General features: G+C 67.0%; 2 protein-coding genes across 4 annotated transcripts; both read left to right on the forward strand.

Moving 5' to 3' along the window:
• The first annotated feature begins 442 nt into the window (after nucleotides 1-442).
• On the forward strand, nucleotides 443-11,946 carry CCDC124 (coiled-coil domain containing 124). 3 transcript variants are annotated; one of them, XM_082331332.1, is made up of 5 exons: nucleotides 443-484; nucleotides 1,851-2,022; nucleotides 8,997-9,183; nucleotides 9,557-9,671; nucleotides 10,008-11,946. In XM_082331332.1, the coding sequence occupies exons 2-5, from the start codon at nucleotides 1,864-1,866 to the stop codon at nucleotides 10,210-10,212; spliced, it is 666 nt and encodes a 221-aa protein (XP_082187458.1). In that variant the 5' UTR covers nucleotides 443-484; nucleotides 1,851-1,863; the 3' UTR covers nucleotides 10,213-11,946. The 3 variants fall into 3 exon arrangements, with proteins under 3 accessions (XP_082187458.1, XP_082187459.1, XP_082187460.1); XM_082331333.1 differs by having other exon boundaries at nucleotides 473-551; XM_082331334.1 differs by lacking the exons at nucleotides 443-484; nucleotides 1,851-2,022 and adding an exon at nucleotides 8,603-8,881.
• A 10,057-nt stretch (nucleotides 11,947-22,003) lies between these two features.
• On the forward strand, nucleotides 22,004-27,166 carry KCNN1 (potassium calcium-activated channel subfamily N member 1). The gene is made up of 8 exons (XM_082331025.1): nucleotides 22,004-22,428; nucleotides 22,511-22,606; nucleotides 22,691-23,109; nucleotides 25,357-25,498; nucleotides 25,587-25,697; nucleotides 25,810-25,937; nucleotides 26,625-26,694; nucleotides 26,789-27,166. The coding sequence occupies exons 1-8, from the start codon at nucleotides 22,051-22,053 to the stop codon at nucleotides 27,059-27,061; spliced, it is 1,617 nt and encodes a 538-aa protein (XP_082187151.1). The 5' UTR covers nucleotides 22,004-22,050; the 3' UTR covers nucleotides 27,062-27,166.
• Nucleotides 27,167-27,418: the final 252 nt, after the last annotated feature.

The raw sequence follows: 27,418 nt of genomic DNA on the forward strand, positions 1-27,418 counted from the left end.
CACCCAGAGAACAATGGGCTCCCCCATAGGTCCTCCAGATGACAATGGGCCCCGCCCTGTTAAGCCCCGCCCCACCCCATGACACCGGGCCGCACCCTGCCAAGCCCCGCCCACCCAGGGGCAATTGGCCCCGCCCACAGCCGCCGCGGGAGCCGCTCGGCCGCGCCGCCATCTTTGTGCCGGGCAGGGGAGGCGGCGGTGGCGGGCGGAGTGCGGGCTCTCCCGCGGCCTGCCCGCCGCGCTGCAGGCGCTGCCGCGGGCGGGGGCCGCCGTCCGGCCCGCCGCTCCCCGCCGTTGGTCCCCGCCGCCGCCAGGCCTGGCGCCGTAGCTTGGGCGGAGCGGGCCGTGCCCTTAGCAAAGATGGCGGCGGCGGGCTGCGAGCCCTGACGAGCCGCCGGCGCCTCTCGCCCCGCCCCTTCCGCGGGAGCGACGGCGCGTACCGGTGACGCACAACGCCCGCGACGGCCGGAGCGGCGGGGGCCGGGTAGGAGCGGGCCCGGGCGGCGGCTCCAGGCCTCGGCCCCGGCCTGAGGGGAGGGGACGGGCCGGGGGTGCGGAGGGGAACCGGGGGAGAGGGGAAGGGCGGGGGGGGACGGGGCGGGGAGGCCTGGGGGGGATTTGAGGGGAGGGGGAAGGGCTGGGGGGGGCAGGCCTGGGCCCTGGGGGGGGCGAGGAGAGGGGCTGAAGGGAGGGGGTGGAGCGGTGCGGGAGGGGAGAGGCCGGGGGCTTGGGGAGGGGGCGGAGGGGGAAAACTGGGCCTTAACTGAGCAAACGGGGAGGGGCGGGCGGGGAGGCTCTGCGGTGGGAGGGGAGGGCCGGGGGGGGTGGGGCTCTGTGGGGCCCCAAGGCGGGGGGGGGGGCTGGGGACGCCGGCACGGAGCAGGGGTCCGGCCCTTGGGGCGGGCAGCTCGGGGCGGGCTGGCTCTGGGTGCGGGACCTGGGCCCTTACGGCGGGGGGGAGCAGCCCCGGGGCGGGGGGGCAGATCCCTCGCCCTCCCAGGCGTGTGTGTGCCGTCCCGTCCCGCAGCCTTGCCCCGGGGCCCAGCCCGGATCGTGCTCCTCAGGAAGGGTCAGAGCACGTATCGGAGAGGAGAAGGGATTTACCCCAGCCCAGGCTTTGAAAAGCCTGGGACTCGAGCAGCCAGCCCTGAACATCAGCCCTCCTCTGCTGTTTCTTGTTTAGCAAATAGTGATCTGCCATTAAAAGTAAAGATTTAAGATCCCGTTCGTGGTGTCTGCATGTGCAGTGTGCTGTGGAGAAGGCCCTTTCTTAGCGCCTGGTTAATTTTGAGGCTTCCGTTGGCTTTTAGGACTTTTCCTGCCCTGACGGTGTAGGGGAAATTAATACGGCAGGTCTGCGGGGCCATTTATCCAAGCTGAGTGGGGCCACGGGGCTGCGTTTCTGTACAGTCAGAGGGCGTGAGACAGCGTTTGCGCTGCTTCATCCCGCCCTGCTGGCAGCAGGGAGTTCCCCCCGGAGCCTGCCAGTGCAGAAGGAAAGCACCCAGCTTCGTTTTGACTCAGCAGCAGAGGCTTTTGGCTTGCAGGGCAGCGGTGCCTTTGCCTCGGTACCAGGAACCCAGCAGCCCAATTTGTTGTGGTGTTGCAGCGCAATGGATAGGCGGGAGGGGCTGTGCCCCGCTGAGGATCTGGGGCAGAGCGAGCAGAGTTCCTCCTGGGTGAGCTGGGACGTTGCTAGATCTGTTCTGCCCAGGATTTTGAAATAGTGTGAGGCAATAAGAAAAAGGGGTTTTCATGGTGTGAGCTCCAGCTGTTCCTGTTTCCCAGGGTGACGGCGAACCCGAGATCCTGCCCAGGGCAAGGATCTGAACCTCTTTTCCCCTCCGCAGAGCACCTTGAGTGATGCCCAAGAAGTTCCAAGGTGAAAATACCAAGTCGGCTGCTGCCCGCGCGAGGAAAGCTGAGGCAAAGGCAGCAGCCGATGCCAAACGTCAGCAGGAGCTGGAAGATGCCTACTGGAAGGATGAAGACAAACACGTGATGAGGAAGGAACAAAGGAAGGTGAATGGCCGGTCAGGTAGAAGGGTGTCTTCTGGCCAGTCCTTTGCTAAGGCCATGAGATCCAGGCTTGCTCAGACAGGGTTGCTTCTCCTCCTCTCTCCCCCAGCTGTAGCTGTCTCTCCACACGTTGTCCTGCGCTTAGTTTTAGGCAGAAGAGCTGGAACTGCACTAGTGGCTTCTCTGGGAGCTAAAAGAAGCCGAGTGTGGGAGTAAGTGTAAGCTTTGATGTGTAATTCAGAAATCTGGTGGATCTTAGAGCTGGCTTCCCCAGGGAGGCAGTAAAAGCTTAATTGTTGGAGTCATTTAAAACTGAATTAAGATCAGGAACTCTGCTGCAGGGCTTGACTTTTGACCAAGTGGTTCTTTAGCTTTTTTCTTCCTTTTCCTTTCTTAACTTTTCTTTGATTTTTGTAGAAGGAAAAAGAAATCAGCAGGGTTAAGGGTTGCAAAGCTTTTTTTTTTTCTCCCTAGCTCGGTGTGCCACACATCAGGATGTGTGTGTCTCAAAGAATTCTCTCTGTTTTGCTCTCGCTCTGCCCTGGGCGCCCGTTTGCCTCGGTGTTCAATAAACAGAGCGCTTTAGTGCTCATCTCTGGGTTATTTGGTTTTAAACGTTATTCTGCATCCGCGTTAGACAACTCTACCTTCTGCTTTTGTGGATTTTTCTAGAAACAATTGTTGGCGATAGCTTAGCTGCCTCTTCCAAAATGATTTCTTTACCCTCGTGCTAACCAGCCAGGGCTTCTGTTGGTGACATAAGTGGGATTTATGGGGTTACTGGGATTGTGCTGCTCGGTGAATTCGGTGCTTACTGGACTTTGTGTGTCACTACTCGAGCACACAGGCCGGGCAGGCAGGAAGGAAGCCAGCGCGTCCCCGTGACCTTGATAGCTGCGTGCTGCGTACGTCTGCGTGAGTTCATCCCTAATGCGTGTCTTGACGTTTGGAATTAGGATTCCTGTGCGCTGCTCCCCAGCACAATCCCGTAATGCTGCCTAATTGCTTCCTGGAACAAGGACTTATTATTGCTCTACTTAAGGCTTGGCCACCAGTGACCTATTTGACTGGGCTTCCAAAACAGCCTCCTGCAGACCAGGGGCGTGGGAGTCTGGAGGGGGGAGCTGTGTTGCGAGCTGGAAATGCGAACTGGAAAACCAGGGTCCATCCCAGAGCCTCAGACTGGGTTTCAGAGAAACCAGCGAGGCGGTTTCCGCTCCGCACCTCAGCCATCCCCTCTCCCTGCATCAGCGTAGCCGTGGTCTCTAGGTCTGAATTTCACCGGAATGCTGCGGTTTAGCGCGTTTGCTTCCCCCAAGGCCCCTTGGGGACCTTGCAGCTCGCAGCAGCAAAAGCCTCCGCTCAGCTGGGGAGCTGTCCTGCCAGAAGGACTCCGAGTCTGACCGTACCTGCGCAGGGCTCGTCCTGCTGCCGGAGCCTCACGCGGGCGCTGCCGCAACCTGAGCAAAGGCTGGGGCTTTGTGGAGGTGAGCAAGTGGTCAACAGACAGGAATGAGTGGGTTGCTGGGGGAAATCAATCAGCGAAACCTTCCTCAGCTGCTTCTCCAGTGCCGTCAGGCTGGAATATCCCCACGGAGAACAGAAGAGGCTGCCTGTGCCCCGTCGCATCCCGGCAGGGAAGGGATGTGTGACTCAGATTGTAAATGACTTTCCATCCTCATCCTAGAGAGGACAGAAACCAAACCGTTCACAGGAGTCAAACTTCCCCGGAGAAGGAGCTGTTCCGCGGGTGGTGCCGGCATGGAAATAGCGCTGCCGGCCACGGCCATATGCCGCGGGAGGGACTCGCGTTGCTCTCAGCTGCAGCACCCGGAGGAGGGGATGGCGGTGTGCGTAGGAGGATGCTCTCAGCACCTCGCAGTCAGTGCCGAGCAGCTCTTACAGCTCTTCCCCAGCTCTCCGGGCGATGGCAGTAACACATTAACGGCACCGCAGCACAGCCATGCAGAATTCCTGCGCTGCCAGCAGGCAGGAGTGGCTGAAATCCTTTGGGACGTGCTGAGACCAAACCCCATGCACGCCTTTTAATCCCTTTCCCCCCACGGGTGACCACCGGAGCCTCAGTGAAACAAGGGAGAGCGCAGAGCTCTGTTTCTCTTCTGGGGTTTGGTGGCTCTGCCTGGCCAGCTGGTGGCCTTGCTGATGGGGCAGCGATGCACGTCAGCGTTAGCACTTGGGCATAGGGAAGCTTAATGTTCAAAATGCAGTGCCTGCTGTCGTGAGATTCACTGTCACCAGATGACTGTCCTGTTGTTTGATTTTACTGCGTTTTGGGGTTTCTTTAAATGCCAGCCCTCCCTGCTCTGAGAGCAACCCTGGGAGCTGATCTCTGCTAACGGAGGATGATGCTCGTTTGGTGGCTCTGTGATGCATGAAGGAACATCTGAGCTCATATCGCCAGCCTGCGATGTGTGTGTTCCTCCTCTGGCACCTCAGCGCAAGTCGCGGCTTTTTACCTTCCCTGGAGAGCTCTGGGCGGAAAGCACAAAATCTGCCTCCTTCTTGCTGGAAGACTCAGAGTTTGACCTGGGTAACTGCTTTTCTTTTAACATTCGGGTGTCTTCATCCTTTCCGTCCCTTCGCACGCTTCCTGTGCAAGGTTAGGCTGCAGCTCGGGGGGCGGCGCTCCTCGTCAGCCTGGTCACAGCGTGGTTTGCTCTGTGCAATTAGCTAAAGTGCATCTGGTGGTGGAACAGCCACGGATGCGTGTGTGTCCTGGGTGAAGCTGCGGGCAGGCTTGGAAGGGTGACAAACTGTTCCTTCGGCTGGAGCGTTACGGGAAGAAAGGACCGGTGGAATATCTGCCAAGGGCAGAGGTCTCACAGCGGGAGTCAGACCTTCTTCTCTCTGGCAACCTTGGGTTTAGCCGCTTTGTGCCCCGTGGGTGCGCGCAGGAAGATCTCGCTGGCTGGGACTGTGGCTGCAGCCGAGGTGTCCACTGGAAGGACGCAGCCGAATTCCCAGTCTGCTTCCCAAACTCCCGCCGGGGCTGTCTGGCTGAGGGAGGACAAGCCTTTCTCCCCATTCAGGCTGTATTTTGCCTGGGCTCTGTTTGCTGGGTGCCCGTATGCCAGGAAAGCGGTTCCCCCTTGCTGTTCAGCAGCGGCTCAAAGCCCCTTGGCACCTTTCTCTCTGCCCGGCGTGTCGTGGTGTCGGCAGCGCCGTCCCACGGAGGTCTCTCCCACAGCTTCGCTCGGTGCCCTCGGTGGGAACGGCAAAGGGAGGGCGTGCGGATGATGTGGGAGCGAGGAGACGCTTTGTCCTTGTGTACAAAGGGTCTGGGGAAAGATTCAAGTTAAACGCAGGGTGAGCGCTTGTTCTAGAAGAGCGCAGATCGTGCACGAGGGAGCAGTGACTCTTTTGGTGTGAGTTTTATGCCTTTCTCGTTCCCGTTAGCCTCGGTCACGGGGTGTGGGCTGCCAGGCTCGTGTACCGGCAGGTCCCAGCTGCAGTGGTGTTGCAGGCAGGCGAGCGGTGACTTTCTCTCCCCGCTCCTCTTGTGATTCAGTGCAGAATTACTCAGCTGCGAGCACCAGCTCTTATTCACATAAAATGCAAGACAGGTCAAATGACTCTTCTTCCCTCTTTGGAGGACGTCTGCGCGGTACCAGGTACGCAGTACGGAAATCTGATGGCTTGAATGAGAAATGCAGGAGACAGAGATGTAGTGGAGAGACACCTGATGACAGCAGGCTGGGGTTCAGGCCCCAGAACCAACTCCCCCAGGCTCCAGTATCCCTTCGATGCCCACTGGCAGTCAAGGCAAGGAATGGAAAGGGCGTGTTTGATCCCGTCTCAAAGCTCTGGTGTACCTCAGCCCAGCGAGCACTTAGACACGCTCCAGGTCGGTTACGCCCCTCTCGCTTTCCGACTGCGTCATTTTTTTGCGTTGCTTTGCCCTTCTGCCATGCGAGAGGCGGCGTGCTTCGCCAGGCCGGCGGCGCGCTCTCCAGCCCTCCTCGGGGCCTCACGCTAAGCGGTTGATGGGGAGCGCTGCTGCTTCCATTGACCGCTTGCTCTCAAAGCCGCGTGCGTGGGACCTTCTCCTTCTGTTTAGCAGGTGGGAAGCTGTTCTGAAAGCTAATGAATTGGTCCTTGCTCAGGCAGCTCTTTGTGAGGCTGGAAACTCCCATTTTAACACACAAATCCTTGGGAACGGGAGTGTCCAGCTAAAGAAATCTCACGCCCTGCTCCTCCCAGTGCCCTGCGGAGTGCAGCGATGTAGAGGGAGAAAATTATTCATTTCCATTCTAGTTGTCTAATAGCTTTGCGGTACGTTTCACTTAGGCAAATCCAAGCCTCTCTTTCATCAGGACACTTAAGCTGATTCATAAAGGATTCGTTTGGTTTGGCCCAACCTGAAAAAAGCCTTCAAAAACGACAGCTTCGGGATCGGCGAGCAGGCGGCTCAGGGCTGCTGCGTTTGAGCACCGCGGAAGGTGCAGAGCAGACCTGGACGTGACGGGCCGCTGGGGAAACCTGAGCACGTAGATTTTGCAGGTCTTGTGACAAATTAGTACCAGTGCCAGCTTATTTACTTTCCACAAATAGCAACTCAACTGTAAATGCCAGAGAGCAGGGAGCAGCTTACCCCAGCAGCTGGGGGAGAGGAGTAACCGGAGGTCCCCTGCAGCACGCAGTGCAGCAGGAAGGCTCTGCACCCTCCTTGCGCCTCGGTTTGCTCTTCGCTAAGTGGATGTGTCCTCTTTGGAGAGTTTTGTTTGAAAGGAGCTAACGGCAGCAGAGCATTATCCTTGAATTTCTGCTCTGTCAGACGTTGTCCCAGCCGGGGCTGTGTGGTGTGAGACAGGCTGCTGAGCTAGCTGCCTTGTAGGACAGTTCCCTTTCTGTAATAAGCGGGGGTAAAAGATAATCTTCTCTATCTATAAATAACATTTCTGTTCTGAAATGTCTTGCTCCCTTCCCTTAGGTCATTAGTACCTGTGTATCCACTCCTTATCTGTCTCCTGAATTATTCAAGCCACAGCCACGCCTGCAGCCTTGCCGGGGCGCTCACCGTGCCAGCACCCTCTCTGGGTTACCTTGGTCAGTCACCCCTGAGCTCCAGAGATGGGACGAGCAGTCGGGGGACAGTTTCTTTGTGCTAGCCCGTGTTCTAGGCACGATACCGGTATCCCGAATACGCAGTGCTGCTTCTCTTGCCTGTGCTTTGCAGCTAATTAAGTGGCTTACTCTGACTGCTGGGCCTTTGGTGATTTCTGTGGCCCTCCTTCTCTTTTGGCACATTAATCTCTCCAGTTTTGGGGTTTCTCCTGCATTCTTCCCTAAAACTGCCTGATGCTCAAGCAGAGACTGGCGATCGAGCCGGAGATCCCAGCTGGAGCTGGAGCTGTCCTGCGCTGTGCCGAGTGAGGGTGGGCAAAAGCCCCTGCGGCTGCTCTTGCTCAGGTATATCCCTGTGAATAAATTTTTAGGGAGGTAAGACAGTTTTAGGGGGGTAATTAGGGGAGTAAGACAGTCTTCCCCCTCCTCTCATGACACCCTGTTCTAGGAGTGGCCAAAATCCCTCCTAATCTGGGAGACCGAGTACATTTGTTTACTCGGCCTTTACTAGAAGAGGGAGAGGCCTGACAGGAAAGCAGCGGGCAGGGAAAGCCGATGTCTTAAATAAATGAGTTTGCACTTTGAAATCGTGCACGGTCCAGTTGCCGGGGCATCGTGTCTCAAGGCGCTGACACTAAGCGCTTAATGACCAAGAATTTGAAGACTGCCAGTTGTAATAAAGGCTTCATCCCTCTAATGGATCTTTTCCCATCCTTGGCCCCAGCTGCTCGGAGCGGAGGGAGGCGAGGTTTCCCTTCCTTTCACGGCCGGGTTGAAAGGCCTGGTCCTTGCTGCGCTTGACGGAAGCAGCAGCAGCCCGAGGGCGTGTTTTGATTCGATGTTTGTGGGCTTTGATTCTGTGTTTTGATGGGTTTTTCTTTAAACTCTTGAGCCGTGGAGCGACTTCTGGGGTTTTTTTTTGTTCAAGAGGGTCTCAAACCCCGGCGTTGCTTACCGTCTCCAAAGCGGGCCCTACCCCAACGTGCGTAATTCTGCTCCTACTCCTTAAACACCGACGAAGGCAGCGGGTTGCGTTACTGCTGGGATGGTTTTGCTGGGCAGCTGCCTTTGAGTAAACCCGTTCCGTTCACGCTCGATGAGTTCGTTGTGCCATCCCTGTGAATAATGGGTGAGCGCCATAATTAAGCGTCCACGTAACTAACCTAAATACGAAGTGCTTTGCAGCACGGGACGCTGCCCCAGCCAGAGGTGCTCACTTGTTGTTTCTTTCTTTTTGCCAGGCTTTTTACAGGCTTTGGGAGAAGAGGAAAAAAAACTTGAAGCCAAAGTGCTGAAAGCCCTGAAGGGCCTGTTGCATGGTCTTGTCACCCTCTTCCCTGGACCCTGGAGGGCAAAGTGGCTCTTAAACTCCTTGTGAAGCACTTTACCCCAAGAGCTGCCTTGCTCGTTGGATTCGGTCTAACCGCCTGCCCTGGCTCCTTGGAAGAGCGTGAGCCAGACCTGAGGACGAATTCAGCCTCTTGACTGGTTTGTCTCGAACAACTGCTGAACTTTCAACCTCTGACCACTTATTAAAATTAAAGTGGAAAACTTAATCTGATTGTCAGCAGTCCTGGCTGGCACCTCCCGCTCCTTCTCGACAGCGGGGTTGTGTTTCGCAGTACGGACATCACGGGGAGCCGGCGCGTGGTTGCAGGCAGGGCAGGGACGGGGGAATTACTATTCTGAAGGGACGGGCCAGGCTCTCGCTGTCTCGCTGGAGGTCGGGGGGAACCAGCCGATGTCTCGTGAGGGCAGCGCTGCGTTAGCTACAGAAGTGAGGTGCCCGCTCCCGTTGGAGCGGGGTTCCCTGCTCCTGCAAGGGGTAGTTTGACCTCTCTGCCTTACAAAGATGTAAGGGTGGAGGTGACCTGGTCCTTTCTCCCTTCCAGGAAGAGAGGGAGAAGCGGCGGCTGGAGCAGCTGGAGCGCAAGAAGGAGCTGCAGCGCCTGCTGGAGGAGGAAGACTCGAAGCTGAAAGGGAAGTCACCCAAGCAGGTCACTCCGGGCAAAGTCACCAGGGCCCAGATCGAGGAGACAATCAGAAAAGACCAGCAGCAGAAGGAGAATGCAGATACAGGTTCGGTGGTACCGTAGAAAGGCCCTGACAGCTGCGGGGGGCTGGGGAGTGGGAAGGGGGGCCGTTCCTTTTTCATCTACTGTTGCTGAAGGGCAAGGTGTTTGGAAAGCAAGAGCTGCCTGCAGCTACTCTGTGCTGCGTGCTTTGCTGTGCCTGTGTCGAACACCCAAATGGGGGAAAAAGAAACCTCCTGTCACCTTGAGGTGGAGAAACAGAGCTGCGGAGCAGCACTCTTCTCTTCCAGGACTGGGACTGAACTCTGGCTGAGTTTTTTGAGCACTTTCTTCAGAGGGCCTTGGAAAACCCTCTTCTGAGGGTTTTGCACAGGCTGGATTTGACGTTAACGTTCTCCCTTTCCCCCCTCCCTGTGCAGTTGAGAAGGAGAAGACTCACTTGGAGGTGCCCTTGGAAGAGAACATCAACCGAAGGGTACTGGAGGAAGGATCGGTGGAGGCCAGGACGATTGAAGATGCCATTGCTGTCCTCAGGTACGTGGCCATACCGTAGCGGTGCTCTTCTTTGAAGGTGTCGCTTTCCTTACGAGAAGTTCTTGCAGACACTCCCTCCCCCAGAACTGGCTGCTTTTTACGCTTTGACTGTGACTTCCCATCTCAAGAGCAAGAACAGGACACGTCCCCTGCCCTGTTGTTCTGCGGAGAGTATTTGAAGTGGGTAGGGGAAGGATCACAGGGTTTTCTGCTTTATCACCCACGTTATTCTGTACGCGCCGGGTTGCGCTGACAGGGGATCAGAGCGGGGCGAGCGGCTGTGCCTGCCGGGAGGTGTCTCTGATGCACGTCTCTCTCTGAATTCCCTCCCGGCAGCGTTGCCAATGATCTGGACCGGCACCCCGAGCGCCGGATGAAAGCTGCCTTCACAGCTTTTGAAGAGGTCAATCTGCCACGCCTGAAGCAAGAGAACCCCAACATGCGCCTGTCCCAGCTCAAGCAGCTCCTCAAGAAGGAGTGGATGAAGTCTCCAGAAAACCCCATGAACCAGAGGCACAAAGCTTACAACAGCCAAAAGTAGAACTAGAGCTGATCGTCCCCCACGGACAGCGGGCTGGAGCCCCGGGGCTCCGCTCGGATGAAAACAGGAGACACAAGGAACCTCCTCTCCTTTTGTTTCCCTTCCCCGCCACCACTTTCTGTCTTTCTCTGTTCTTGGATTTAAGATAAGCACGAGGCCACGGCTCGCCTCGGGACCCCGCAGCCTCCGGCCGTCTTCGCTGACGGCCCGCGCTCACCCCTCCCCGGCAGCTGGCGCAGAGCGACCCGGACAGACTAACACTACCTTCACGCTTCCGAATTCAGTTGTTGTCTTACAAAAAAAGCCACTAACTCGCTTCCAGACCTTCAGCACGGGCAGCGCTTGCGAGGTGCGACATCGGCGCTGCCGCCTGCCGAGGTAGGGACCCCCGCGCTGGCTAGCACCGTGCGTTAACCCGCTCACAGCCTGGACCTGAGCCAAACCGCATTCATCCCTCTCTCCACCGTGGCTGCGCCGCGCCCTCGTGCTCTGCAGGGTGAAGTTTTGCCACCGTCACGAGGAAGGCACCTGCCCTCTGTTGCTCGTGTCGTCCTCGGTGCTGGGATGTCCCCGAAGAGATTCCAGTCTGGGATCGCTGCCGGCCCTGCCTGCTGCCGGCCACCTCTCTCCTCTTGATCTCGCCTGGCGGTGCGTTAGGTGGGGAGGAGGAACCGCAAGGGGAGCGGAAGCTCTGTCAGCGCGGTGTTGTGGTGAAGAGAGAAAATAACCTTCCATCTTCGAAGGGGAATGGGAGAAATAACACGGCACAGCGTGGTTCCTGCCGTGTCTGCGCAGGACGCCGGTGCCAGGCTTCTCCCTGTGACTTTCCCGGTGGCCTTGCCCAGAGCCTCACACGCTGCTGGGGGACAGGAGGGGTCCTGGAGGGGCTGCAGCCCCCCAAGAACTGCCCCGAGAAGGGAAGCTGCTGCTTCTCCCATCGCTTCTTCCCCTGCCCGCTCCCAGGCTCAGGCAAGACAGTGCCCCGTGGGCCTGTGGAAGGGGACGTGAGACTGTCGGCTCAGCAGCTCGCCCCGCCGCCGGGCCGAGGGCGCCAACCTGGCCGCGCCGCCTCCGCGCCCCTTCGGCCGCAGCCCTCTGGTCTCTCCGCTGGCCCAGGCCAAAAGAAATCGGTGAGCTCCCTTGGGAGGGCCCCGGAGCCACGGCGGAGTCCTGCCCCTCGCCTTGAGCAGGCACCGGGTTTTCCTCTCTTCCCTCTCCCCTTTCCCGTCTTTTGGGAGTGAAATTCCTTCCCAAGGTCTAAACCCTCAACCAGGCAGCGGCTCCATTGCCGGCGGTGCTTACTTTGGTGTTTAACCGGGGCCGCCAAACCGAGAGGAGCTCGGGGCTGGCTCGGCATCTCGCTGCCCTTCCCAAACAAAGCGTGCGCGGCCTCTGCCCCTGCGGCGCGTCGCCTGCGCGGGCAGGGAGGGCTGCGGGCGTCCTCGAGCTGCGGAGGCGTTTGCGCTTTGGCGGTGAAGGGGTTCGAGGAGGCGATGCTCAGGCTGACGCCGAGAGCCCGCGGCCATTTCGGGGTGGCCATTTCGGGGTGGCCATTTCGGGGCTCTCCCCGGCCCTCTGCACCCTGCGTGCGGAACCAGGCTGCAGGAGCCGCCCTGGCCCCTGCCAGCGGCCCCCCGGCCCCCGGGCCCAGCCGGTGAAGGCAGGGAGGAATGCGCCCGCTGTCTCCCCTTTCTGTGCGAAGTTTGTTGTGTTGGCACCCAATTAAAAATTAAAACCCCCAAACCCTGTTAACTTGTTGAAGGAATGAAGGCCTGGGGTGGAGGGCGCTTGTTTCCTGGCTTGCTGCGGGGGGGAGCTGGTTTCGCCCCTGAAATGGCCGCTAAAATTCCCGCGGGAGGTTGTTCCTGCGCGGATCGGGGATCGGGGGGGCCCCCCCCTTTCCTGCCTCCCCCCAGCAGGTTGTGGGGTGCGCCCCTGGCTCCGCCGCAGCGCTGGAGGAGGCTGCAGGCAGCTGCCCTGCCCTTGCCTGCGACTGACGCGCTGCCGAAACCCACCGCCGCCGCCTCTCCTGCCTGCGCCCTGCCTGCGCCCTGCCTGCGCCTCCTTCACGCTGCAATAAGGAGCCGCCGTGAGTGCCCCGGGCCCCCGGGGGTGCCCCCCCCCCCCCGCCCGTTCCCCCCCCCCGCGCCGCTGAGGCCTCCGGCTCCTGCCCAGCCCTGGCTTTGTGCAGCGGAGCCCCCCCTTCCTCCTCCTCCTCCTCCTCCTCCTCTTCCTCCTCCCCCCACTGCAGCCAGCGGCACTGCGGCAGTGCCCCGCTCTCCCCCCGGGGGGGGGACACCCAGGGGGTCCCCGGCCCCCCCAGTTCAGGGCAGGGCTCCCCCCCCCGTCCAAGGAAGGGGTTATTGGGGGACCCCCTCCAGTGCGGGGGGTCCCCGGTTGCAAAGAAGGGATTAATGGGGGGGGAGGTCCCTCGGGGGGGGGGCGGGACCCCCCCCAGTGCAAGTGCGGGGTTCGTGGGGGCCCCCCCCATGGCAAAGGCGGGGTGCGGGGGAATCCCGCGGTGCGGGAAGGGATCCCGGGGCACGGAAGGGGTTAACGGGGGAACACCCCCCCCCGCTGCAGGGCGGGGGTCCCGGTGCCCCCCCCCCCCCCAAGGAAGCGGCTACCGGGGGGGTCCCCGCCGCGGGGGGTCCCGGAGGGGCGGGGCCCGGCGGAGAGGGGAGGGATTCCCCGCCCCGCCCCTCCGGGGATTCCCCCGCCCTCTCCCGGTGCGGTGGGGGGGCGGCGCTGCCATGGCAACGGGCTGCTCCGCTGCGGGGGCGGGGGAACCCGCGCGGGGGGGCGGTCACGCGGCCCCGGGATCCTCGCGGCGCCCGCGCAGCCGCGCGGGGCTTGCACCGGGCATCCCCCCCCCCCGGCACCGGGCATCCCGCACCGGGCATCCCGCACCGGGCATCCCCCCCTGCACCGGGGATTCCGCACCGGGCATCCCCCCCCCCGGTGCACCGGGCATCCCCCCCCCGTGCACCGGGCATCCCCCCCCCGCACCGGGCATCCCCCCCCCGCCGTGCACCGGGCATCCCGCACCGGGCATCCCCCGCACCGGGCATCCCCCCCCCCCTACCGTGCACCGGGCATCCCCCCCTGCACCGGGGATTCCGCACCGGGCATCCCCCCCGCACCGGGCATCCCCCCGCCGCCGCAGCGGCCGTCCCCGTCCCCCCCCGAAGCCCCTCCCCGCGCCCCCCCGCACCCCCTGCACCGCGCAGTCCCCCCCCCCCGCCTTCCTGCACCCCCCGCCCCCGCCCCGCGCGCCGCCCCTGCACCACGCACCGCTCCGGGGTGCCTGCACCCCCCCGCGCCCCCCCGCACACTGCAGCACCGTGCGCGCAGCACCCCCCGGCACGGAGCTGTGCGTGCAGCCCCTGCGCCGCCGTGCACGCTGCACCCCTCCCTGCACCCAGAGCCGCGCATGCAGCCCCTTGCACATGCACACACAAAGCCATGCACGCAGCCCCTTGCACATGCATGCACACACAAAGCCGCACATGCAGCCCTTAGCACGCACACACAAAGCCATGCATGCAGCCCCTTGCACACGCACACACAAAGCCATGCATGCAGCCCCTTGCACACCAAAGCCGTGCATGCAGCCCCTTGCACACACACGGACAAAGCCACACGTGCAGCCCCTTGCACACGCACGCACACACAAAGCTGTGCAAGCAGCCCCTTGCACACGCACGCACACCCAAAGCCATGCACGCAGCCCCTCGCACGTGCACGCACACTCACAACCCTGTATTTACCCCCCCGCACACGACACAAAGCACACCCTGCGTGTGTACGCTGCAACCCCTGCAGCCGGGCACTGTACGTACAGCGCCCTGCACACCTCCCTGTGCACGCACACCCAGCGCGGCGCCTCCCACACCCTTGTGCACACCCCCGTGCACCCCTCCGTGCACCCCCCCGTGCTTTGTTCATCGCACAGCCGCAGCCCCCGCGCCCCCCTCAAGCCACACGCGCGGCCCCCGTGCAAGGGCCTGCTGTGCACGCTCGCACGCCCTCCCCGCTGCAGGGTGCTTGCACGCGCGCGTGCCCCGCTGCTCTCTGCCTTGACAAAGGGAGCGGGGGGGGGGCTGCAGGGGCACGGGCAGCACCCACACACCCGCACCCCCCCAGGCCCCCCCGCGCTGCCCACCCTGCCCGCACCCCGCTGCACGATGCACGCCTGCCCCGGGGCCTGCTCAGGGCTCCCGCCCCGACGCCCCCCCGGGCCTGGGGGGCTCCCGGTTCCCCACCGGTGGCAATCGCCCCCCCGGGCCCGGGGGGCTCCCGGTTCCCCACCGGTGGCAATCGCCCCCCCAGGAGCCGCGCACCGGACGGGTGCAAGGCCGAGGGCTGGGGGCCCGTGGTCCCCGTGCCACCCCAGGGTGCTGCTCACGCACCCGTGCCAGGCCACCCGCGGGGCTGCTTTGGGGGGGTACTGTGGGCTACCGAGGGCTACCGAGGGCACCGCGGCCGAGTCCGAGCCACTGCGGCTCCAGCTTTCCACAGCCCCGGGTGGGATGGCGCTGGGCACCGGGGAGGGAGAAGCACGGCGGCGGCGTGGGTGCTCGGGGAGGCGCGGGGCGGGCGATCGCCCACGTCCCTGCAGATATGGCAATTAAAGTGGGGGAGCCGGCAGGCGGCTAAATTTAGCTGCAGACAATAGCTGCGGTGGCCGGGGCGGCGGGGAGGAACCGGGAGCGGGTGTGCGCGGCTGCGCGTGTGAGCAGAATAGCAACGCCGCCGCATCGCTGCCCCGGCAGCCCCGCACATTCCGCCTGCGCGCTGGGGAAACCGAGGCACGGAGCGGCGGCGTGGGGCCAGGTGGGACCGCGGGGCCGGAGCCAAGGCACCCGGCCACCCCCGGCCCCCAGCTTGTCCGGTTGGGCCGGCGGAACCTCCCGGCAGCCCGGGCTCGCCACCGCGCCGCCACGTGCCGACGCCAGGCCATGGTCACCGGCGGCAGCGCTCGAGGGGAGCGGAGGCCGGGGTCTGCCTGCAGGTGGGTGCCCTGGGGGGGGCGGTGGGCTGGGGACCCCCCTTGGCTCCCGGGGACCTGCCGGTGCTGGGGATCCCCCTGGCTCCCCGGGAATCCCCTGGGGATCCCCCAGCTCCTGGGGTGCCCCCGGCTTGCGGGGCCGGAGCGGGGCAGCGGGGGGGACGCCCGGGGGCAGCAGGGCTCTTTGGGAAGGGGAGGCCACGGGGGGGCTGAGCCGAGGGCACCCCGAGGCCCTGGGGGTCCGGGGCAGGCAGGGCCGGTTCGGCTGCCCCCCGCGGCGCAACCGCAGCCCCCGGCGCGGCGGGGAGCCGGGGGGGCCGCAGCGGGGCAGCGGGGCGCGGGAGGCAGCCCACGGCGGTGACAATGAGGACGCGATGGGAGTGACTCTGCCCGGCTAAAAATATCCTCCTCCCCCGTCCTCCGCCAGCGCCGCGGCCTCAAGGTCACTGCCCGCCGTGGCGGGGCCGGGGGGGACGCGGGGGCGTGGGGCGGGGAAGCCCCCGGCCCCCCCTGCGCCGCAGCTCCCACACGCACCCGGGCACGGCCGCCGTCGCCACCGCTGCTCCGCCGCGCAGAGAGCTGCCAGCGGCCGTGGTCCCCGCGCCCCGGCCCATGCCCCCGCCGCCCCCCGGGCACCCCGGCTCGTCCCGACGCTCCCCGTAGCGCGGGGCCGTGGCAGGTGAGCAGGCGCGGGGACGGCAGCGGGGGGGACCCCGGGGACGGCTTCCCCCAGCCGTGGCTGGGTGCCTGGGTGTGGGGACCCCGGGGATGCCGGGGACGCCCTGCCTGTGGTGGATCAGCTGCTCTGGGCAAGCCCCAGCTGCTGGAGTCAGGGGACCGCAGGGGTCCCCGTCCTCGGGGACGGTGTGGCCGTGGGGATCCAAGCCACGGGGCTGTGAAGGGGAGCGCGGCCAAGCGGCTCAGGGGACCAGGGGACCTCGGTGTTCCCCGGCATCGGGGTCCAGTTGCCGGCACAGCCCTGGCAGGACGTGGCCCCGGGGTGGCTCTGGCTGGGGGAACCGGCCCCACTCTGCACCCAGCTCAGCACCCACCAAAACCAGAGAGACCCCGTGCCAGGAACAGCCTCGGTCGATCCGGCTGTGACACCGGGAGCCAGCCATGCCAGGGCGGCGCAGCCGGCGAGGCACTGGGGCTGCCAGGACCTCGGGTGCCAGGGCCAGGCGCGGTGTTTGCCGGTGCAAAGTCCGGGGTCGGCGCTCGGGGCTCCTGGAAGGTTTTGGCACTGTGCGGTGCTCGTGGCCTCGACGTGCCGGGGAGCGCCCGGCGTGCCGCGGTGCAGCCGTCGAGGCCGGGGGCGGATGGCGCAGGGCCCCCCCTGCCCCCCCCGACCTTCCCTGTGACCTTGGGCTGCCCCTGGGGACCCTGCGCAGGGCCAGGGGCCGCGGGGGCTGCGGTGACACTGCCACGGCAGCGGGGACCACCGCCCCGCAGTGCGCGGACGGGGCTCTCCAAAGGCGCTTGCGAGGTTTGGGGGACTCCCCCGCCCCGAGGGGCTTGTGGCAGCCCCGGGGACAGCGGGGACACCCGTGTCTCCCCCAGCCCGCCCCGGGCGGGGGGTCCGTCGCGACCTGGCGGGAGCAGCCATGCGGAGCGGCTTTGTCCTTCGGCTGAGCTGAGCCACGTGGGGGAGGCGGCAGGCGAACCCGGCGCAGCGGCTTTGTCTGGGGACGGCGGTGCGGTGGCAGCGGAGGGGGGCCGTGGGGAGCCCGAACCCCCCCGGACCCCGCAGCACCCCGCACCCCAGCCCCAGGCACCCGCTCGGTCCCGCGCAGGTAGGGCGTCCCCGGCCGCGTGTCCCCTCCCGAGGCGGGGATGGGGTCCCCCTTGGGCTGGGGGGGTCTGGGGGGCCCCGGCGGCCTCTGCCAGCCCCGGGGAAGCGGGCGCTGCCCCCGCCGTCCCTCCGGGGCCTGAATCAGCCCCAGCCCAGGGCGTCTCGGTGGGGCTCGAGGGAGGGATTTTCTCGGGGAGACCCCGGGACGAGCCGGGGATTCCCCTGCATGGTGGCGGGGCTGGGGAGGTTCGGGTGTCCCCGCGTGTCCCCACGTGTCCCCACGCGTGTGCCAGCCCGCGCGCCTCCCCCTGCGCCGCGGGACCCGCAGACACCCCACAGCCCCGTGGGTGGGAATGGGCCAGATCCTGTGTGGGGCAAATCATGCCGGTGCTGGGCTCTGCCCCTTTGCACCAGCCCCGACGTGCTGGGGCGCATGTTGGGAGCGATGGGGGACGGGGACCCAGTTGCTGGCATCACCGGGGGTCCCATGGCGGCAGGGCTTGTCTGAGCCGTCCTGGTGCTCCTTGGCAGCCCGGTGGCCTCAGGCCGGTGCCTCCGCCAGCCCCAGGGGCCTCAGATGGTCCCGTACCCCCCCAAATCACGCTCAGCCCCCTGCCCTGCCCTTGGGGGGCAGCGGCGGTGGCACACCCCCCGTCCAGCCCCGTGCCGGCGGGTGGGCAGCAGCGTTTGCGGGGGCCGGGGGCTCCTGCCGGCACCGACAGATGCTCTCCAGCCTGGGACATATGGCCGGGGCTTGGCGGCGGCGGGAGCTGCGGCCGCCCGAGGAACCGGGGCCGCCGCGGGGGATTTGGGGGGACGGGGGGGCTGCAAGGGGTCTGACGCACTTCGTGCACCCGGCAAGCCCCGAGTCCCCGTGCCGGCTGGCGGGGAGCCCCTGCGGCCCTGGGCGGGGGGCACAGCGCGGGTCCCACCGCCCCGAGCATCCCCTGCACCACGGCGGGGGGGTTCCCCGGTTCCCCGGCTCCTTCCCCCGGTACGGCAGCGGGACCGTGGCCGTGCTGCCCGGCTGCTGGCGTGGGGCCCGCAGGCATGGCCCTGCCCGCAACCGCAGCTCCCCCAAATTCCTGCCCCGCCCTTCCCGGGACCGCGATTCCCAGGCAGGAATTAGAGAACGGGTAATAAATAAATCACCAGCCGGGAGCCTTTCGGCTGCCTGCCTCTATTTATAGCTTCACCCCCCTCCTCTGCAGTTGCTCCCAGGCAGCATCGCTGCTCCGGGGCCCGGGGGGGAGCGGGGGGTCCCGCTGGCACCCTACACCCCCCCAGGGCACCGGGGGCTGCAGCAGCTCGTCCCTGCGGGGGTTAAACCATGTCCCCCCTGCCCACGTCCCTCCTTCGGGCAGGGGCACGGGGTGCTGCCCCAGCCGGGTCCCCCTGGGGCCTCCTTCGCTCGTTCCCCATCGTCCCCATCGCTCCCCAGCCGAGGGTCCTTCCCCAGCCAGCTCCTCTCTAAAGCCCGTGCCACCCCGTGCCCACCCAGGGCAGGACCCCCCGCCGCTCCCCGGGGACACCCGCACCCCACCGGGGAGACAAACCCTCGCGGGTGCCCGCGTCCCAGCCCTGAGCGTTGCCGCGGGGGCGGCGGGAGCACCCTGCGGCCGTGCCGCGACACCCGGGCTGCGGTGGTGGGCGTCCTGCTGCCGCATCGCCGCCAACCTCCCGGTGCGGGAGCTGCCGAGAGCGGGGACGCTGGAGGCCGTTGCTCAAGGACATACGGCAGCCGTGGCCGGCAGCCCCGGCCGGGGGGACCTGCCGTGTCCCTGTCCCCGCCATGGGGCCGTGGAGGACCACGCTCGGTGCCCCTGCGCTGCGCATCCCGCCGGAGCATCCCTGGGGATGCAGCCACTGGCCACGGCGTCCCCATGGGGACAGGGGACAGGGACCCCTCGGGGCTTCGCAGTTTTAATCAAGCCTCCGGGCGCTGAATCCTGCCGGAGACGTCCCTATCGATGTCCTGACAGGGGGAAGATTTAATAAGGCCCATTTACGTTGCCATTGATAGAAGCTATTAGTGAAACGGCCACGGAGCGATGGTTAATAAAATATTTACTGTCATCCCTCTGGGGGCAGCTTCGCAGACCCCATTCGAGGTGCCAAAAAGTTTGCCAGGCCCCGGCATGGCTCTGGCATCTCTGGCACCTCCGCCATGAAGGGGGCCTGGGGCCGGCAGCCCTGGGAAACCGCCTCCCCTCCGCCCTGCCCGCTGCGTATTTTTCTCCCCAGCCGAGTATTAAAAAGAAATCGGAGCCCATTTTCCTGCAATAAATTTGGAAGAATGGAGAGAAAATGATCTGGCTCTGGAGGGGAGCCAGCGGCCCTGGATGCACACCGGGGAGCAGCTGGGTGCTGGAGCCCGGCCACGCAGCCTCTGCTCCTGTGGGCGGCCGGCAAGTGGCTTCCCCGGCTCCGTGCGCCCCACGGGGGACGGGGAAAGGGCCCCGAAGCCCTGCTGGCCCCCACGGATGGGGGGATGCTGGTGGCGGCAGCCCCTTCCCGGGTGTTCCCGTGCCGGGAGGGATGCAGGCACGGTGGTGGTGGTTGCGATGGGGGTACCGATGCCGGTTGTTTTAGCCGGGATGGGCTGCAGCAGGGCTCGGGCGCTCGGAGGCCCGAAATGCGGGGAGCTGCCCCCGCCGGGGGTACACCCTGCTGCAGGGCTGGGGGAGAGGCTGCGGGGACCCCCAGCTCCCCGCTGCAAGGAGCCCTGCAGCAACCTGCCCTCCGACCGCGATGGCGCTGCCGGTGCCGACAGCACCGCGGGCTCCGCACGGCGATTTTGGGGCCTGTTGTGCAATGGGGGTCTTGGTGCTGGGGGTCCGCGCTGGCTGCAGCGGGGCCGTTTGTGCAACGCAGCCCGTCGTGCAACGCAGCGCAGCCCGTCGTGCAACGCAGCGCAGCCCGTCGTGCAACGCAGCCCATCGTGCAATGCAGCCTGTCATGCAACGCAGCCCGTCGTGCAACGCAGCCTGTCGTGCAACGGGGCTTTTGGTGCAACAGGGCCGTTGGTGTCGGGGGTCTGTGCCGGGGGTCCATGCCGGGGGTCTGTGCTGGGGATCTGTGCTGGGGGGTCCATGCTGGCTGCAGCGGGGCTGTTTCTGCAGTGGGGGCTGCGCTCGCTGCCGCGGGCCCCCCCGGCGCGACAGGGCTGCTCGGGCCGGGGGCTGCGCTGGCTCGGCGGGGCCGCCCGTGCAGGGGGGCCGGGGGAGCCGCTCGGACTCTCGCCCCCCCGTTGCAGCCCAGCCCTGGCCCCGCAGCGGGAGGGCGCAGGGCCGGGGGGCTCTGCCCGCGGACCCCCGGTGCCCCCCCGGCCCTGCCCCACGGTCCCCTTACCCCACGGCCCGGGGACAAACCCACACCCCAAAACCGCGGCTCTGCTTGCCGAGACCCCGCTCGCCCACGCTGGCTGCCGTGGGGGGGCTCGGTGCGGCACCGGCAGCCCCCCGCCCGCGGCCCTGCCGCTGCCCCCCGAGGCGGGGGGGCACAGGGGGACATGGGGCAGGGTGGCCCCCCGGGTGCCGGTGCCGGGGCAGGACCCTCAGCCTGGGGTGGCTCTGGGGGTCCCTGGCCCCGCGGCCGAGGGGGCTTGGGGACCCCGCTAACGCCGCCTCTCCTCTCCGGCCAGGCGTGGAGGGAAGCCCATGGCCCCCGGCCCCCCGGACCCCCCCCGCGCCAAGCCCCGGCCCCGCAGCCCCTGACGCCCCGAGGCCCCCCCCGGCCGGCCCCGGGGGGCCCCAGCAGGTAGGGGGGTGCGGGGGGCCGGGGCGGGCAGGGCTGCGGTGCGGGGAGCTGCTGCGGTGTCGGGGGGGTCACGGGGGTGCTGGGGGGGGTGTTGGGGGGGTGTTGGGGTGCTGGGGGGGTGTTGGGGTGCTGGGGGTGCGTGTAGGGGTGCTGGGGGGGTGTTGGGGGGGGTGTTGGGGTGCTGGGGGCGTGCACTGGGGGGTGCACTGGGGGTGATGGGGGGAGGTACTGGGGGCGTGCTGGGGATGCTGGAGGCAGCGTAGTGGGGGGGCGCGGGGAGGATGGAGGCGGTGCACGGGGGGGTGCAGGGGGGGTGCTGGGGTTTGGGGTGCAGGGGACCAGTGCAGTGAGGCTGGGGGGGGGGGGCGTGCATGGGGGGGCCGGGGGGGGCTGTGGGGGGGGCTGTGGGGACGGGGGGGTATGAGGGGGCTGGGGGGGGCTTTGGGGGGCTGGGGGGGTATCGGGGGGGGCCGTGGGCGCCGGGGGGGTCAGGGAGCGCACGGAGGGGGCCGGGGGGGCGGGGCCAGTGCTCGGGGGCGTGGCGAAGGGCGTGGCGCTGCTCTCGTCACGAGGGGGCGTGGGCAGGCTCCGCCAATCAGACGCAATGCCCCGCCTCCGCCACGCCCCCTAGCGCTCCGCTCCCGCCGCCGCGCGCTCCCGGCACCGAGCCGGGCTGCAGCGGCGGCGGCGGCGGCGCGGCCCCGGCCCGGCCCGGCGGCAGGTAGCGGGCAGCGGGCAGCGGGCAGCGGGCAGGGCCGGGCCGGGGGTGGGGTTGAGCCGAGCCCGCCGGGCGCCCCGGCACCGGGAGCCCCGGGGACGTCGGGGGGCGGCGGGGACGCGCGGCTGCAGCTCCTTACCGGAGCCGTCCCGGGGCCGCGGGCAAGGGCCAGCGCCGGGAACCGGGGGTACCGTGGGGCCGGGACCCGTCCCTGCCCTCGCTGCCACCCTGGGGGGGCTGCAGAGGGGGCGGCCGGGCTGCGGCGGCACCGAGCCCCGGGCGGGGGGCACGGCACGTCCCCACCGGCAGGGCACGGCCCCACGGGCGGGACATGGCCCCGCGGGCAGGGCACGGCCCCGCCGCGGCCGAGGCCGCCACATGGGCACCATGTGCCCCGTCAGGCGTCGCCCGGTGCCGGGCAGGGCGAGGCCCCCGATCCCGGTCCCCCGGGGACCCCCCGCCCGGGGACCCCCCGCCCGACACCGTCCCCTCTCCCGCAGGTCGCCCCCCGCGCCGCTGAGCCATGCGGGATCGCCCGGTCCCCTCCCCGCCAGAGCCATGAGCGGCTGCCGGTACAATGGGGGGGTGGCGCGGCCCCGGGGCCCCCTGAGCGCCTCCGCCCGCACCCTGCACCCGCTGGAGGGTGAGACCCAGCCGCTGCGGCCCCACCGTCCCCCCGGCCTCGAGGTGGTGGTCTCACGGCCGGAGCAGCCCCGGGGTCCGGATCCCGGCCCGACGGCGGCCCCCGGGCAGGATGCGGCCGAGGAGCGGGGCCGAGGAGCCCGGAGGAACCAGAACATCGGGTACAAGCTGGGGCACCGGCGAGCCCTCTTCGAGAAGCGGAAGCGCCTCAGCGATTACGCCCTCATCTTCGGGATGTTCGGCATCGTGGTCATGGTCACGGAGACGGAGCTGTCCTGGGGGGTCTACACCAAGGTAGGGGGTGCGGCGGGGGGGGGGGGGGGGGGGGGCAGGGGGGGGGGTCCGGCCGGGCTCACGCCGCCCGCTCCCCTCGCAGGAGTCATCGTATTCGTTTGCACTGAAATGCCTTATCAGCCTCTCGACCGTCATCCTCCTGGGGCTCATCGTCATGTACCACGCCAGGGAGATCCAGGTGAGGGGCGCCCGCCGGTGGGTGCTCGCCGGGGCCGCGCCGCCCCGGGGGGTCCCACCGCCACCCCCCTTTCTCCCCCCGTAGCTCTTCATGGTGGACAACGGCGCCGACGACTGGCGCATCGCCATGACCTACGAGCGCATCTTCTTCATCGCCCTGGAGCTGATCGTCTGCGCCATCCACCCCATCCCCGGCCAGTACCTCTTCACCTGGACGGCGCGACTGGCCTTCACCTACGCCGCCTCGGTGGCCGACGCCGACGTGGACATCATCCTCTCCATCCCCATGTTCCTGCGGCTGTACCTGATCGGGCGCGTCATGCTGCTGCACAGCAAGCTCTTCACCGACGCCTCCTCCCGCAGCATCGGTGCCCTCAACAAGATCAACTTCAACACCCGCTTCGTCATGAAGACCCTCATGACCATCTGCCCCGGCACCGTCCTCCTGGTCTTCAGCATCTCCTCCTGGATCATCGCTGCCTGGACAGTCCGCGTCTGCGAGAGGTACGTGGGGTGCTCCCCCCGCCCCGGGGCTCTGCTGGGGGGCGCGGGGCTGGGTGCAGCCGAGGACGCAGGGTGCAGACCCCGGGGGGGCCGGGGGGAGAGGAGAGGCCCCTTGGAGAAGAGGCCCCCGGTCTCTGGGCAGAGCTTCCCCGGCGGGACCCTCGTGCCACGGGTGGTGGCCACGATGGTTTTGCCAAACTAAAACCGCTGGCCGAGGCGAGGTGGGGGCGGCCGGACCCCCAGACCTCTCCCAAGCCCCTCCGTGCCCCCCTGGGATGTGGCAGGAACCCCTCTCTGCCGGCAGCTCTGGCCAGGAGGAGCTGGGGGTCTCCCAGTGGGGACCGAGCCCTCGCGCAGGATCTGGCCCGCGTCCTCAGCTGCGCCCGCAGGGATGCCGGGGCCAGGATGCCGCGGCCGGGATGCCCGTGCCGGTGCCCTGCCCGTGCTCGCCCCTTCCCGGCCGCTCCCCCGGGACGCGCATTAACTGCTCTTGTTTTCCCTCCCTGACCGCTCTGCTGCTCGCAGGGACAAACTGTGAGTCACCCCAGGGACCGACAGCGCGTCCTGCACGGGACGTCCCCCCGCCCCGGGCTTGTGCTACCCAGAATTTAGGATTAGCTGCAGCCGGCGGGTGGGGGGTCACGGCCGGGGGGGGCTGCCCAGGCCGGAGCAAAGAGGCCATGGACATGGAAAGGGGCCGGAGCCCTTTTCCACTTGGAACCTCAGGGGCTGCTTTCCACCCCCCAGGCCTCCCAGCCGGGGCGGCCGCAGTGCCCAGCCCGGCCACGGGCACGAGCCGGGGGTCCCATCGCAGCGTGCGGGGGGCTGGAGCACGCGTCCCCCTGCCCCGGCTGTCGGGGTGCTCTCGGAGGGGTGGGCTTGCTGCAGGAATCGCTGCGGGTCCCGGGGCCGCCCCGGAGGGGGAAACCCCGTCGAGGAGCGGAGCCGAGCCGGAGCAGCCGGGAAGGAGCCGCTGGATCCTTCTTGTTTCTAACTGGAGGCTTTGGCTGAGTCTCCCAAGGGCTTTTGCTCGGCTCTGGCTGTTGCGGTTGCTCGGTGTTTCCCCTCCTTAACGTGCACAGTTTGGGTGCGTTGAGGGAGTCCCGGGTGCTCCCTGGGAGGATGGAGGGGCGTGGGGAGCCCCGCAGCCCCCGCTGTCCCGGGGAGCATCGCCATGGGGTGACGTCCTCGGGCCGCCGGCCCTCTGGGGACAGGCGCAGCCCTCACCCCCAGCCCACCCCGGGGTGCGGGTCCCCCCGGCCGCGCGGTGCCCCCCAGCATTGCCCCAACGCATCCCTCGGTGCCGGCTGAGGTTCCAAGCCCAAACCGCGCGGCTGTGCCCGGGGGGGCGGGTGGAGGGACGCAGCAATCCTAAATTCCTCGCCGCTCGCTTGAGTCCACCCCGGCTTGCTCCCGTCTCCTCCCTTCCCTTTTCTCACCCTCAGCACCCGGTTTTCCTGGCTCCCTGCTGCTCCCCGCATGCCCCCGTCCCGCTGCTTGGCTTGGCCGCACCCAGCACCCGGCCCCGCTGCTCTGCGTCCCCCGGCCGGGCTCGGCCCGGCAAGCGGCGGGGGCCGTGTCCGGGGGTCTCTCGGGGAGGGGGTGGGGGGCACAGCCATCTGCATTCGTGGCATCGGCGCTGGCCACAAAATCTCAAAGCACAGTGTCCCCCGCTTCGCCCGCGGTGACGCCCGCGGTGCCCTTGGGGCCCTTCGTAGCCCCGGGCTTGCTCGGGGGGCAGCTTCCCGGGGTGGCCCCCCGGGGGCTTGTGGGGCGAGGGGTGCTCTGCTCCAGCCGGGTCTGTGCAACCGTCCCCCGCTCTGCAGAGACCACGCGTCCCCTGCCCGCACGGGGGTCCGGCGGTGACACCCGTGTCCTGTGCTTTGAGATCTCTGGGGCTGTTTCTGCAGGGGGGTCCGCACCCGTCACTTCGTCATCCTCGTCCAGCCGCCCCCCCGAGCCGGCCGCACTCCGGGGGTCACAGCCACCCCGGGGCTTACCTCCTCCCTGCTGCCCGTGTCCGCAGTGGCCATGCCTGGTGGCCCCAAAGCGTCCCCAGGGTGTCCCCAGCTTCTTTGGGGCCCTGCATGCCAGCGGTGCAGCTGGGAGCTCGGGGACTCTCCCGGCTGCAGCCGCCGGATGGGAAAGCGGCTAAAAACCGTGTGGCAAAGCCGGCAGCGCCGTGGTGGGGGTACGTGGCGGGACCGGGACCGTGCGGTGACAGCGGCTGCGCTCGGCCCCGGGCAGGTACCACGACAAGCAGGAGGTGACCAGCAACTTCTTGGGGGCCATGTGGCTGATCTCCATCACCTTCCTCTCCATCGGCTACGGGGACATGGTGCCGCACACCTACTGCGGGAAGGGCGTGTGCCTGCTCACCGGCATCATGGTGAGTGCCTGCGGGGTGCGGCGGGGCGGGGGGCTCCTGCGCCCCCCGCTCCTGCCGCTGCCCTCACCGCGGGGCGCTCTGCCCGCAGGGTGCCGGCTGCACCGCTCTGGTTGTCGCCGTCGTTGCCAGAAAGCTAGAGCTCACCAAAGCGGAGAAACACGTGCACAACTTCATGATGGATACGCAGCTAACGAAGCGGGTAAGGCCCCCCCGGTGCCGTCCCCCTCCCCGGTGCCGTCCGTCGGACGCGGCATCGCTGGGCGCGGGACCGGCCATCTCCGTCCCTGACCCCGCTGCTCCGGTGCTTCCAGGTGAAAAATGCTGCTGCCAACGTACTCAGGGAAACGTGGCTCATCTACAAACACACCAAGCTGGTGAAGAAGATCGACCATGCCAAAGTTCGGAAACACCAGCGTAAGTTCCTCCAAGCCATCCATCAGTAAGTGCCAAACCTTTACCTGCTTCCTACGAGGAGGTTTTTCCCGTGGCGGCTCCGGAAGGAGAGCCGGGCGCTCCATCCCCTTCCGCGCCTGGCCCCCGGGTTGGGAGCCGGGTCGTCCCTGTCCCCTGTCCCTGTCCCCACTGCGGGGATGCTTTCCCAGCGATGAGGACCCCGATAACGCTGGGGTGACCCCCGGGGGTACCTGATCAGCGAGGCTTGATGTGACCGTGTCTGCCGTCCGGCTTCACCCGCATCAGGGAGCAGGGCTGGGGGCTGCGAGCCCCCCGGCACCTCCTGCTTTGGGGGGGGAACCGAGGGGTGCCCGGCTTGGGGGGGACGGACACCGAGGGGGGGCCGTGCTGCGGCTGCTGTCGTCTCCCTGCGCTCTTCCTGGTGGTATTAAACCTGCTGTTGTGTTTTGTCTCTGTTCTGCCCCGTCCCTGCAGAGCTCAGAAGTAAGTCACCCCGCGGGGCTGCTCCTCTCCTCCCTCTGCTCCCGTGTGCATGGGCTCGGCGCTGCGAAATGGGGGGGGCCGCGGCGGCGCAGCCCCCCGGGGCTGTCCGGGGCGAGGGTGGAGGGGCAGAGGCTGTGCTTGCAGGGCGGGGGGGCTGCATGCCGGGGTGCTGGGGGGGGCTGCACGGGGGGGTCGCTGACCTTGACCCTGCTCCCCCACGTCTCTGCAGGTTGAGGAGCGTGAAGATGGAGCAGCGGAAGCTGAATGACCAGGCCAACACGCTGGTGGACCTGGCAAAGGTGAGCGGTGCTGGGGTGGGGGGCCAGGAGCCCCCGCCGCAGGGGTTCCCGGTGCTGAGACCCCCCCCCCGGCGTGTCCCCCAATTCCCGTCAGACCCAGAACATCATGTACGACATGGTCTCGGAGCTGCAGGAGCGTAACGAGGACCTGGAGAAGCGACTGGGCGCCCTGGAGAGCAAGATGGAGGCGCTGGGGCTGAGCCTGCTGGCGCTGCCGGGGCTGGTCAGCCAAGCCCTGGGGCAGCAGCAGCGCGAGCTCCTGGGGAGCTGGACCCCCCGTCTCTGCTCCGCCACGGCCCCTTGCACCCCCACCCGAGCCCCCAGGTCCCCTTCCACCGCCCCCCCAACCTCCTCGGACAGCGGGTGATGGGGCGAGGAGGGGGGGGCCGGGGCCCCTCTTATGTCTGGCCATCGTGTGGCTGATTTCAGTAGCTTTGTTCTGTAAAGCCCTGTATAAATTTCCTGCGTTCACTGTGCTGGCGTGAGGCTGGAGCCCCCCCGGGCCCTCCCGGGCCCCCCTCGGCCGGGCGGGAGGTGAACCCCGGCCTCCAGGAGGGTTTTTGGGGCGGGGGGATGCAGCAGCCGCTGCGCCCGGGGGGCTGGAGCAGCCCTGGGGGGCAGGAGCTGGGGGGCAAGGGGCCGGGGGGGAGGAGGCAGGAGCCCTGAGCGTTATGGGGGGGGTCTGGGGGCTGCCCCCCCCGGGTGGGGGGGGTGGAGGTTGGGG

Source organism: Platalea leucorodia, assembly GCF_965183815.1.
Source record: "Platalea leucorodia genome assembly, chromosome: 21".
Taxonomy (NCBI): domain Eukaryota; kingdom Metazoa; phylum Chordata; class Aves; order Pelecaniformes; family Threskiornithidae; genus Platalea; species Platalea leucorodia.

What these genes read in the sequence shown, in the direction of transcription:
- CCDC124 (XM_082331332.1), top strand. Translation starts at nt 1,864, where the DNA reads ATGCCCAAGAAGTTCCAAGGTGAAAATACCAAGTCGGCTGCTGCCCGC. An exon ending in TGAGGAAGGAACAAAGGAAG is followed by an intron (nt 2,023 to 8,996) that starts GTGAATGGCCGG and finishes TCTCCCTTCCAG; the next exon opens with GAAGAGAGGGAGAAGCGGCG. An exon ending in GATGCCATTGCTGTCCTCAG is followed by an intron (nt 9,672 to 10,007) that starts GTACGTGGCCAT and finishes CCCTCCCGGCAG; the next exon opens with CGTTGCCAATGATCTGGACC.
- KCNN1 (XM_082331025.1), top strand. Translation starts at nt 22,051, where the DNA reads ATGAGCGGCTGCCGGTACAATGGGGGGGTGGCGCGGCCCCGGGGCCCC. An exon ending in ACCACGCCAGGGAGATCCAG is followed by an intron (nt 22,607 to 22,690) that starts GTGAGGGGCGCC and finishes CTCCCCCCGTAG; the next exon opens with CTCTTCATGGTGGACAACGG. An exon ending in ATACGCAGCTAACGAAGCGG is followed by an intron (nt 25,698 to 25,809) that starts GTAAGGCCCCCC and finishes CGGTGCTTCCAG; the next exon opens with GTGAAAAATGCTGCTGCCAA.